This window comes from Acanthisitta chloris, unplaced genomic scaffold (genome assembly GCF_000695815.1).
Source record: "Acanthisitta chloris isolate BGI_N310 unplaced genomic scaffold, ASM69581v1 scaffold36483, whole genome shotgun sequence".
In the NCBI taxonomy this organism is placed as follows: domain Eukaryota; kingdom Metazoa; phylum Chordata; class Aves; order Passeriformes; family Acanthisittidae; genus Acanthisitta; species Acanthisitta chloris.
The window spans coordinates 1-12,203 of record NW_008667179.1 but is presented as its reverse complement, the minus strand read 5'-3'; the positions used below and the strand labels follow the sequence as shown (position 1 = coordinate 12,203).

The 12,203-nt window shown below is 36.0% G+C and overlaps 1 protein-coding gene across 1 annotated transcript; it reads right to left on the bottom strand.

Annotated features, from left to right (window-relative positions):
* Positions 1–893: 893 nt before the first annotated feature.
* LOC103800046 (protein MON2 homolog) lies at positions 894–11,445 on the bottom strand (the record flags this gene model as incomplete). Its single annotated transcript, XM_009072409.1, has 12 exons — positions 11,330–11,445; positions 10,629–10,733; positions 10,297–10,377; positions 10,140–10,213; positions 9,971–10,061; positions 8,027–8,128; positions 5,627–5,737; positions 4,752–4,927; positions 4,038–4,200; positions 3,244–3,537; positions 2,815–3,013; positions 894–1,522 (listed from the first exon to the last, which is right to left on the bottom strand). Coding segments are annotated over exons 1-12 (2,109 nt in total), but the record flags the coding sequence as incomplete, so codon positions are not given.
* Positions 11,446–12,203: the final 758 nt, after the last annotated feature.

The following is a 12,203-nucleotide window of genomic DNA, read 5'->3' as shown; positions in this document are numbered from 1 at the left end:
CCCTTCCAACCTAAGCCTTTCTATGATCCTGTTCTTATACCTCTGTTTTCAAAATACATTCATGAATATTTGTTAAACCCATAAACTAAAGGAATGGATGCAAGATAATGATTCTGCCTTCCTTGTTTAAGTATGAGATAAATCAATCCACACTAAGCAAAAAGATACTGAATTGCTGCTCATTTAGTAGTCACCATGTGTTCTGTGAGCTAAATGGGGTAAGGTCAGTAGTAAGGGGGAAGTATGACCACACAGTTAAGCGAAGCAGTCATAACATGAAAATCCAAAGGGAATAAAGTCAGGTCATATGGGTAGTTTTAATTCTGGCATTTCCCAAGTAGGTATTTGGGGGGGCTTGTTTTTTTAAAACCAGTGCTTAATACAAATGCACGATCTCATTTGTTGTCAACTTTGCTTCTTTTGAATAAATGAGTTTCCTGAATGAGCAGTGAATTTTGCAAGGAGATGTTTTATAACTCCAGAAAGAAAGCAGCAGTACTTTTTTCTTTCTTTTCAGCTATCTAGAGAAAAAGCAACCTCTCTGAGGATGAGTTCCCACTGTTTGTAGGACTGTTCCCCTAGCTCCATGTACAGACCTTTGATACCAATTAGCAACAGTACTTCAATATTAGCTAGACAAGTAAACAGCTACATCACAACACTTAAGGTATTTCTGTGATCAAGCAAAAGAGCATTTCATAAAGAGTACACCATTCCTTTCAATACAGAGCACCTGGGTGGCACCAGGAATGGAGATCTGCTTGTTCTAATATAATACACTCTGCAATTACAAATCATTTTTAAAATCATGTTCAAGCCCTCATGCTATATTTCTGAGTAGTGAGACACACTGTAGTTTACCTTTAACCACACATCTGAAGTCACATTATTACCTTTTGTAAAACATCTAAAGCTGTAAGCACTGCTTCCTGTAAACTTGTCAAAACTGCTTCGGTGTAAGATGGAAGGATGAAAGGGGAAGCATCTGAACTGATTGGAACTGAAACGGCACCGTTCAAAATGACACCCAACTTTTGGAGATCATCCATGCTGAAACCCGTTTTGATGTGTTGGTAAAGGGCTGGGAATATTTGAATTAAAGCTGTAAGAAAAGGCTGGCTGGGAATGAAAGTCAATTTGTCACAAGTAATTGGAGGCCTTGTACTTTCTGAACCAATCCTATACCAGCTGTTCCAAGCTGCCCACCAGAGATTCAAGTCTTCAATCTCATCTGTTACTACAGGCGGTTCCGATCCGTTGTATCTTCCTATTCTTTCTCCTATGGAGTCAGTTCTCATGAATGACCTGACAAGGCTAGTGGCAGCTGTTGTCCCTACCACCAGGGGTACAGAAACATTGATGGCAGGTGGTGTCTCAGGCTTCTCAGAGTCTCGCACAGGAGAAACAATTTGTAAGATCTCCTGGAAACTTTTCAGAGCAGCCAGGGAAACTTCATTATTTTTGCTGAGTGCTGCTGATTGGATGTGATCAAGAAGAACATCCCAGGCTTGGGAAAAGTCTCCTATTTAAGAAAGAGAGAGAGGGAGGAAAACAATCAATTTGCAACTTGCTTCCTATTCCCTTTCCCACCCACCCTGCCTCTCTAAAAGTCTGTTCATGTACTTGTTACTCTAGTATACAGAAATTTCAAGAGATTAGTTTGCAGTTTCAATGACTTTCATAATATATATTTCAGCTCAACCATAACCAGAAAGAATGTGACAGAAAAATATACAAATACGAAGAATGAAACAATCTAGGTTCATGTTAAATTTGCTAGTGAAAAAAATCACATACCACATCCTGTACCACTAAAATATATTTTCTTTATATAGTATAGTGAAACAGATTTGATTTTATACATACCAGATACCTGTTGATTTAAAAAAGGGTTAATACACACAAGGAATTAAGAGTCAAATCTATAGTCAAGTCATGCAATGCATTTATAAAGGACTGATTTTAAAATGCTCTGATAATTGGAAAGACTTCATTTGGGGCATTAGAGTTTTTCATTAATTTTTGCCTTAACCTTCCATTTTCTGTGTTATTAATTACAGGGTTTGAATAACTAAAATAGAACCTATTTTTTTATTAAGCTTTAATTCAAGTTTAATATAGTTTAAAACCTACCACATTTCTTGATAGCTATTAATATATTGATATCTGTATGACAATTAACCAAAATTAAATAAGATACAACTCATTTCTAGTCGGCATATATTAACTTTATACTATGGGATGTATAGGTATGATACAATGAGGAATTTTCTTTGCAAGCTATATATTCTCTATTTATTTTTCACTTTCTCTTTGTAGAAAGTCAGTATTTTTTGTAAAATATTACTACATACAACTGAACAATGTAAATGTTCAATACTCCACTGACTTTACAGGCAAGTTACATTCTAAGAGCACCGTTAAACTTGACACACTGATGCCACAGGAGAGTTCCAGGTAAGTGTTGCATAACCATAGAAAAACAAGAGGAAAAGCATGTTCTGATATCCAAAAGAATAGAAGAATTAATATTGTTATCAGGCTACTGTAATTTAAAGCTAGTAGGCACCCAAAATTGTGACTCCTGAGATTTAATCGCAAGTACCATGATACAGAAGATAAAATCAGCAGTTACAATTTTTGGCTCTAAGGAGCATGAGTTAATAACTCCACAATTTTCATAACATTTCAGGTGAGACACAACAAAACACACTTTTAAGCTAAGATTAAGATTCTTGTCCAGTACTTTAACTGAGAAAAATAAATGAGAGTAGTAAGTTTACTACTGTATCTTTCACTAACTATAAATTTTACCTAAAGGCTGCAGTAAGTATCTCCTGGTGTTAAATATTCTTGCAACTCCAGCCAGTGTTAATACCCATGTCTCAGCCCACTGTTTCTCAGCTGTATCCCTTGAATGATGGATGAGAATGTTGCCTCCTCCTGATTCAATCTTCTCTTTGTCAGCTGTGGTAGAAGATTCTCGAACCCTATCCAACAGGTGAAACAAAACCTGTAATAGTCAGAAAAAAAAAGAGGAAAAAGGCAACTTCAAATAACATAGTTGTATTCATAGTAAAACAACAAAAATAGTAGTTCTTCCATTATCATTTCTGCCATTGTGCCACCTTGAAAATTGCCTCATTCCAAACAGCAGCATGGCTATTAAATGGTAAATGGTCAATGCCTATTAAAACACACATGCAATTTACAAAACTTTTAGTGGAAACTCACACATCATACCTTCCATATCACTGTGTGCCACGTTGAGTGTTGCAATAAAGTTCCATGAGCACCAATGGTAGAAAACAATGTCTGCCCAGCACTCTTTCTAACTGCAGGTCGGGGATCCACACACAGTTCTCCAAGTTTGGCATACAGGCACAACCAAAGGCAGTCAAATGGTGATGCAGGATGAAAAGGTCTATTCAGCATCATTCCCTTTTCTTCTGCCTGTTTCTGCAACACTGCTTCTTCTTTGTTTAGCTCCTTTTCAATTATTTCACCTCTTTGGAAAAAATAATCTGAAATATTCCACTGCAAAATAATTAAGACACATGGTATTGTACTAAAAAAATATTGTAAATGCTCTTAATGATCATGAAATAAATTACTTCGCATTTTCACAAAGTATTTTGCAAAGTACATCAAGATCTTAATCTCCCTACACTGATGAAATAAGATCAGCATATAAATACTGCAAGGTGCAAAAAGAATTTTTCCTACCCCAGCTTTTAGGCTCCAGTTATACATGAAGCACTAGAAAGGGAAAAATGTATTAAAAATAAGATACTGATGAACGTGGTTACAAAACAGTTCTATTTCGTTAACTAACCCTGGAATTGTGCAGAGTAAAGATCAGTTGTGCTCACTAAATTTACATATGATTCCAAATGACATCAGGGGAGTTTAGTAAGAACTCAGAAAACTTAGGTTGTGGTTTTCATTTGTATAATTGACTACAGATTAGTTTTCATTAAAAAAAATAAAAAATGAAAGGCAGAAAAGGCATCACTGTAGGTTAATACAAAACTCACCAACAAACCAATTGAAGTTAAGCTAATATTTAGCTCTTGATTGTGCAGTCCAAAGCTTCCTGCAACGTCAACAACTATCTGCAGACAAGTACATGGCATTGTTGGAAGGAAGTCAGTCACAACCAACTGCAGACACTGGAATGCAGTCCGTATTAAGGACTCTCTTAAAAAACAAAACAGAACCAAAACAGACGCACACACTCATTTCAAATTTCTTCAAAAGCACAGAAATGTTATGAAAACAATACCTCACGAGATAGCATTAGTAAAAACAAAACAAAAAAAAGTCACTTTAATGTTTTTAGATGAATTTGCAACATTTTAAATGGCTTTTTGAACTATAACAAAGTTGAAGCTTGAAATTCTGATGAAGCATTTTAGTCCACTTTAACTGTCTGGTAGAGTTAAGTTTAGACTTTCCAGTGGTCTTTAGATAATTTTATACAGTAAAGTCTACTTCTCTGTTCTAGAGTTCTAAGACTTGTTAGTTTAATTGTGTTAGCTAAAACATTCTATTAAACCACAATGGACAAAATAAAGCTTAAGCATGATAATCTACCAATGAGTAGTCTGAGTAAACTTGTTCACAAGCCAAAAAAATACACTGAAACTATGGTTATTATGGAAGTGACTATTCATGAAAGAATTCTGCATGTATTTTCTTTCTACTGTTCTTATTGTAGATGATTTTAAAATTTTATTTACATCACTTACCCCTGATCACTCTGGATTGCCCCCATGACTCCAAGCACCAATGGCCAACCAGGTCCTAAGCTGTCACCCTGACTCTGTAAAATCTGCAGCACACACTCCAACTGCTTGATCCTGATATCAGGATGACTAATGTTTGACAGCTCCTTTAGTGGATTCAATAAAAGCAACTGCAGTCTCTAAAGGTAAACAATAAAGAATATTAAAGCTGCTAACATTTAACTGATCCTTAATTATTTTTGTGTTTAATAAGTGGTAACATACAAATGAAAGATTCATTAAATTAATTCAGTAGCTCACTCATTAAATGCTCAAATTCAGAGTCAAACAGGCCTTTCTGCAATACTGTTTGTAAAGGATCTCAGCAGAAAATCTACTTCCCCAGCCCCTGTTCTCCAGGTTCCTCAGGAACTAGCTACAGCATGCTGTTACAGCTGCATAAAAAGTGTCACACATCTTTATGCTCACCCAGAAGGGCTACACTTATTAGATCTTGAAAAAACTATCCTCTGAATCTCTGTTAAAATATCAGAATGTCTTATTTATCACAGATTGAATAGCTGTGATTTAGAAGGTTAGTCAATTTATTTTTTACCCAACCCCACGTCACATATGTACTTCTAAACATCCTGGAATTGTTTGGTTTGCACTGGTGAGGGTGACCCATAATTTGTTCTAAAAATGGACATAATATTCAAGCATAACCACTCTTTGTTAGGCACTTGAAAAATAAAGGAGGATAGTTTAGTTTCTTAGAATGCATGAGGTGATTCTCAGCAGTTAACACCTGAACATTACAGCTATAGGCTTTATAAACTCAATAGTAAAGCTGCTTTATAAATGAAAGAGAAAAGCAGCTGCTCTTAACCTTACTTTACCTGATTTTGAGATAATGGAGGATCATGTCTGAATGTCAGTCCTGCTTTAATGAGAGAAGTTAAAGCTTCTGCTCCCCATTCTCTCATTCTGGAGTTTGGATGCTGACAGACCTGAAAACACAGCAATGTTTTGCTTAAAGTCACTTTAATTTAACCAAGGTTTCAATATATAGAATATATTAAAAATCGGTATTTTAATGAAATGAGTATATGCGTACAATATTATAATTGTATATATATAAGCAAGAATACAAAAAATCTTGAGATGATAAAACTAGGTTTAATAGTAAAAAAAGAAATTTATCTTTTGGACAGACATACCTTCTGAATACGGAAGCAATAGGAAGCAGTGAAAGACACAGAAGGAAACACGATGAAAACCACCACAGTTCAAGTCAATACATTTTCCAGAATTAATATACTGACTGCTAATTCAGCTAATGATTGATTAAAAAGCACTAAACAACCCTTCAATGAATGCCTGAAACTCTCAGGTTTAACTTAACCTTAAGCTACTACAAAATTGGAATTTCACACACTGCTTAACATAATCAAGTAAGGAACATGACAGTAGCCAACACAGAAAGTGAACAAAACACAAGAAGTAACTACATATCGAAGGTAAAATAAGCCTTACACTCCATTATTATAAAAACTTGACAAAACAATAGTGAAGACTTTCAAACTTTAGTTTCCAATGCTTGTCTTAATTTATCTGTCTCCTAATTATCTAAACCTAATCATTCTGATAATTGCTTTTTTTAGAACAGAAAAATTAAAAACATTGTGCACATCCATTGCACAGATAGTTACCCTCAAACAAACATGGTAAGTCTACAGTTTCATTGACCCCTATGTAACTATTCCCACCCACCCTTCCAGCCCCAGCTCAGACAGTGTGAGAACCCAAAGTACAAGTCAGGATCATAAAGAAGACTGATAACTTTCGTTGGTGGATCATTCCCTTCTCAGTCACCAGCCAAACTGAAAAGGAGGACAATGTAGAAAAGCCAGCTTATTGTTAAAAAATGCAGACAAAAACCAGCTACTCTCCTGATTTACTTATATTTTTGTCATCTTATAAAAAAAAAAAAAAAGAAAGAATTTGAACTACTTCATGATGCTCTGAATCTGTTCAGATATTCAGTACCAGAGACAGAGAACAAATTACTCCCTCACATAGTGTTTAATTCAATTTGCAGCTGATGTTTTCTCCTTCCTTACTGTACCTCAACAACTTGGGTTTAAAAGAAAATAAGGGAGTACTTTAGAAGAAAATGAAATAGATGCTGTATTTCTGGCAGTCTGTTATCTATGCATTGTGGGTGTTTACCACTCTTTTGTAGGAAATACAGAGTCTATCTCATTTTCTTTTAAAGTACTCCCTTATTTTCTTTTAAACAGAAGTTTTAAACAGACTATTTGCTAGATGAAAACACAGAGCCTCTAGATGTGGGTGGTGAACCTTACTGTCTTCGAGGGGAAAACTTGACAAAAGGAAGAGATGCCTGTGCCTTAGGTCTTTAAATCCTTAAGTATCCAATTTTTTTCTCCTAGATAAAACAATATGTGGCTTCCATAAACAGAGATGGCCAGTCCTTAATACTGTTTGAAATAATGTACTGGTGGTAAGAAAGTGTCTGTTACATTCTAGAATATGAGGAAGAAAAGGTTTCTCTTTTACCTGCTCTAAATCAAACCCTGTTGTTGCATTTTACTCTTCTGCATATCTGGGCACAGAACTAAAAACACAATTACATTTCATCACCTGGTTTTAGTTTCTAATTCAGAATATAAGCTCTTTTCCCTTGATGGAATATATTTTTCATGTTGAAGTTAAAATACTTAAAAAACTGAAATAAGATTATGACACCTATTTTTATATTTGTACAGTATTCTCTTAAAGACACTACTCAAATGTTAGCTTAAACATTAAGGGAAAAATTTTTATAAATCAACAATTTGTCAGTAAATCTCATGGCTTCAATCTATCTGGTAAGGACGCAAAAACATACCTTAAAATCTTCCTAGATATTCATACTGTGTACAGCAGTAAAACCCATATGTGTTACCTTAATTACAAGACATATATGAGGTATAATACATTTATCTTTTTAAACACTGCTGTGTCAAAAAATGTATAAAGACTGATGATGGCACAGTAAAGATGAAGTTTGTAAGAGATATTAAAACCCTGGTATTTAAATACATACCTTCACTTTTAAACTCACACTATGATGCATTTGAGCTGCAAAAACAAAGTGCCTAAACCAAAATATGTAATTACGATTTAGATGGGGTTTTTTTTAAAAAAAATAACACTTTCAAAAATGGATTTTCCACAAGATCTTCATGAATACAAACTAAATTCTAGTACAACTGATCAAAGCCATGTGTTACCTCCAGAAGATGACCTGTCAGAGGCCTCCAAAGAATCTCAATCCTGCGCATGTTAACCAGTCCTGTTTCCAGTAATTTAGCAACCGCAAAAAGTGATGGTTCCTTAACAAAACGGAATTTGAACACATGAGTTTGAGGTATCTGAGGTAATGTCAGAGCCTTTTGCTACCTGATAGTGCAGCAGAAGCCTTGAAGCCCTGTCTGGCAGGCTGTGAGCACAGGCTGCACAGCCAGGACACAGTGCAGCAGCCCCAGCGCTGCACGAGGAGCCACAAGTCGGCAGCAACAGCACATCATGAACAACACTGAATTTTTCACACCGTTTTCTCCAACTTGGACAACAACCAGAGCACTGATATTCCTCTAGAAACTCTTGTTTTCACGGATTCTTCCTTCCAATCAGCTTTATAACAGATTTTACTAGGAAAATATCCTCCTTCCCCACCACAACTTCTGAAGTTCAAATGACATATTAGAAAATAATCTAGAATATTTCATTTAATAATTCCCTAATTCTTTGTCTTCCATGGGCTTCATAAATTAACCGCAGGAATAGGATAAACTTCCTATTCATCAACTACATATTCAAATATTTGTGATAAGACTTGTTTTAATTTTCTTTTTTTTTAAATCAACATATAGTTAAAATTAGTGTTGTGTTGGTATTATATCTTCCCACTTCTGCTGATTTCTTATTCTCATTTTCAACTGATTTTAAACACAAACTTTGCTTATTTTAAAACTGTTTCTGTAGTTGTCAAATACTATAAAGCATGTTTTCTGTCTTCATTATCTCTAGAGCAAGAGACCAAGGAAAAACTTTCATGAACTCTCCTCCAGGATTACATTATGACTAGGAGAATATATTAAGTCTTATTCAATCACAGAGTCTTTAACCTTTCTGGGCTAAAGGTTGTTTACTGAGGCTGACATGAATACTATAGGTTTCCCAGGATTTCTAATATCTAAATTGTCAGGGTTTCTATGAAGTATATTGCCAGAGAAAACTGAAATGAAAACGAGCACCTTACAGAACACACTGTGCTACTTGGAATCCCTAAGCTCTGAAATTGTAAGAGCTTTTAAAAGTTATATCCACCCACAATCTCATTAATGGAAACACATGACATTCCTTAGTTAACAAAAAGCATAGGAACACAACCAGAATGTTCAGAGAATTTAGTAGCCATGTGAATAGTCACAAACAAGACATTCTCTGGTTCAAAACTTGTAAATTATACAAATCTTCACTACAATGCATCATTTTAAAACAGCATCTGTTTACAATAACAAGCAGAGGGCAAGCATATCCCTAACTATAGATGCTCAAATGTCAGTGATGGCTTAAATAAAAGATCCAACCTCAAAGCCTACATTCCCATATTAAGAGGTTATCTTTTCTGGTACAATATTTGTAATTATCCAAGACAACTTTCTGCCCAAATCCTCCTCCATCCCTCACTTTGCAGGGAATGAGGGGGAATTCTTTATTTTCTCCCCTGCAGCTGATTGCTCACAGGTTCAAATGAACCTCTAAACAAACAGGCATCAATGAATTTCACTCACTTCATTGTTTTGAGTTCTGTGCAGCTGGTTATTTTCCACAAAGCTGGAAGAGGCATTGGATCAGTGGCATGAATTGTTGAAAATTTTTAAGTGCTGTGGCATTGGTATAAATTGTGAACTCACATTAGCAGTAAGAATTTAAATTTTCTTTGTTTGGAGAGCAACAAACCAGTAATGAAACAGGAAACAAGATAAAAGTGTCAAGCAGAATGCAAGGAATGAGGCAAGCAGACAAGAATACCATGCAACTTATTTTTAACTCGAGCACCAAACGTGTTACTGTTCTTAGTATCAGAAATACCTTAAAGGATAAATGTATAAGTCTTCTACCAGTTTCACAAAAACATCTAAAAAGAAAATAAAGAACTCTTTCTATACCTTATTGTTTCCATAGGCCATATCCATGGCTTCCAGAGACAAAGAGCAAAGGGCATTTATTAAGTGATGTAAAGACACATCGTCAAGGTACCTGAAAAATAACAGCTATCAAAACACTGTCAAGTTTGACATACATGCAGGATTTGAATTGTAAGACAAGGTTTCTTACTGTGAGTTTTCAAAAAGCTTTGAAATCATGCTGGATATAGATGGCAGATCAGTCATAACTGCTGTAGTCAGAACCTTGAAATAGAGACAGAAATGTGTCTTATAGATTGCAATAGAAAATACTGCATAATCATTAACTGAAAAACAGTGATGCTTACTGTGCTAGGCCCTTCCACAGCTCTTCCAGGTTTTAATGCACCCCCAACACCAGGCTTCAGTCCCAGAATCCACACAAGATGCTGAAATACAGAAGGATCATTTTCAGCAGAAAAACCTTTTTGAGCAGAGAGGAAACTAACACAGTACTCAAGCTAACCAGCAGCCCTCCATAGCTGGCTCCAGAATTCAAGGGAAATGATACAGTATTTATTCAAAGTAATTCAAAGTACACCATCAGAAGAATCCAAGCTTCTTCTATTGCTCACAGAGCAACTTAAAACCCAAGCAAAACATCAAGGCATAAAAGCAAGACAAGTATTTCCTGTTATACCTGAAGAGTAGCCAGGACAAGTTGCCACGACGTACCAAGAACAGCTCCATGGAAGTGAGCTAAGTTGAGCAATGTCCTCATACACTGAATATTTTTTGATGTTAACTAAAAAAAAACCAAAACACCCACAACAAAAAAAACACCAGAAAACAACAAATGACCACACAATTTTTAGCATTCCACAATTACAGTGTTTCTAGGAAACTTCCCATTTTTACTAAATAGCTTAAAGATCATATTCAGTTTGCATCATGTTTAGAGAAGAGGTTCAATCTCTCTTTCTCTCAGCCTTATTTTGGTGGAGTTGAACATGATTTGGTCACCACCCTCTCCTCCCAGTTTCACATCATTATTAAAGATACAAGTTCAAGCACTCAAGCCTTAAGTGCATCATCTCCACAAAATCAATCTTAAAAAACACCATATAAGTGAATTTTCACACACAGGCATGTAACAGAGCTGAAATCTAGAGTTTTTCAAATATAATGGATGGGAACTTCTGAGTTAAAAGTCAGAAAAAAAAAGAGTAAGACTTCTCTGCAGTTAGAGAACTTGGCTGTTCCAAATTAAAACCTTCGGATAATAGTTCAGATGTCCATTATCTGCAAGAATGCTATTTATCTTTTGCCTAGTTTTGAAACCCACTGAGATGCAGAAAGAAGTAGTTAAGCAGGATATAATCACTTACAAGCTGTACTTACCATTACTGTTCCCTGTGGCTGAAGAGCTAAGGGTTGCCCTACTGCTACAACTTGCTGATGAGACTCACTTGAGGGACTAATCATTTGAACATTCTGTCCCTGAATGGAATATGCTGCAGAAAAATTGAAAAGAAAAAAATTACCAAAATTTAAAATCCAGTACGTACTTGTAGTAACAACCACCTGCTGGCAAATACACTCCAGAGATATTTTTTTTCACAGTATTAGCTTTAAGGTAGCTCACTCTGAGACCTGTAGTTATATTTAGATTATTATGTCATTGCCTTACAGAGTTAAAGAGCCAGCAATTACTCCCTGTCTCTATTGGAGGACAAATGGACTGGGAGGAATACAGAAGTCATAAGAGAAGCTAGAGACAATCAGGGAAGCTAAGGCACAGTCAGAATTGAGGCTAGTCAAGGATATTTAGGATAACAAGAAGGGCTTCAACAGGTATGCTGCATACAAAAGGAAGGCTAGGGATAATGTAGGCCCTCTCCAGAAGAAAACAGGACAACTAGCTACCCTGGATTTAGAAAAGGCTGAGGTTCTTAATGACTTCTTTTCCTCAGTCCTCAACTCCAAGTGCTCTAGCCATTCTGACCAGACCAAGAAGGGCAAAGGTGGAGACTGGGAGGATGAAACCCCTAAACCCACTGTAGAAGAGGATCAGGTTCGATACCATCTCAGGAACCTGAGTGTGCATAAGTCCATGGGTCCTGATGTGATTCATCCTCAGGTCCTGAGGGAACTGCCTGATGAAGTTGCTAAGCCACTATCTGTCATGTTCCAGAAATCCTGGCAGTCAAGTAAAGTCCCCAGTGACTGGAAAAAGGAATCTCTAACTCCCATTTTTAAAAAGGGAAAAGCAGAA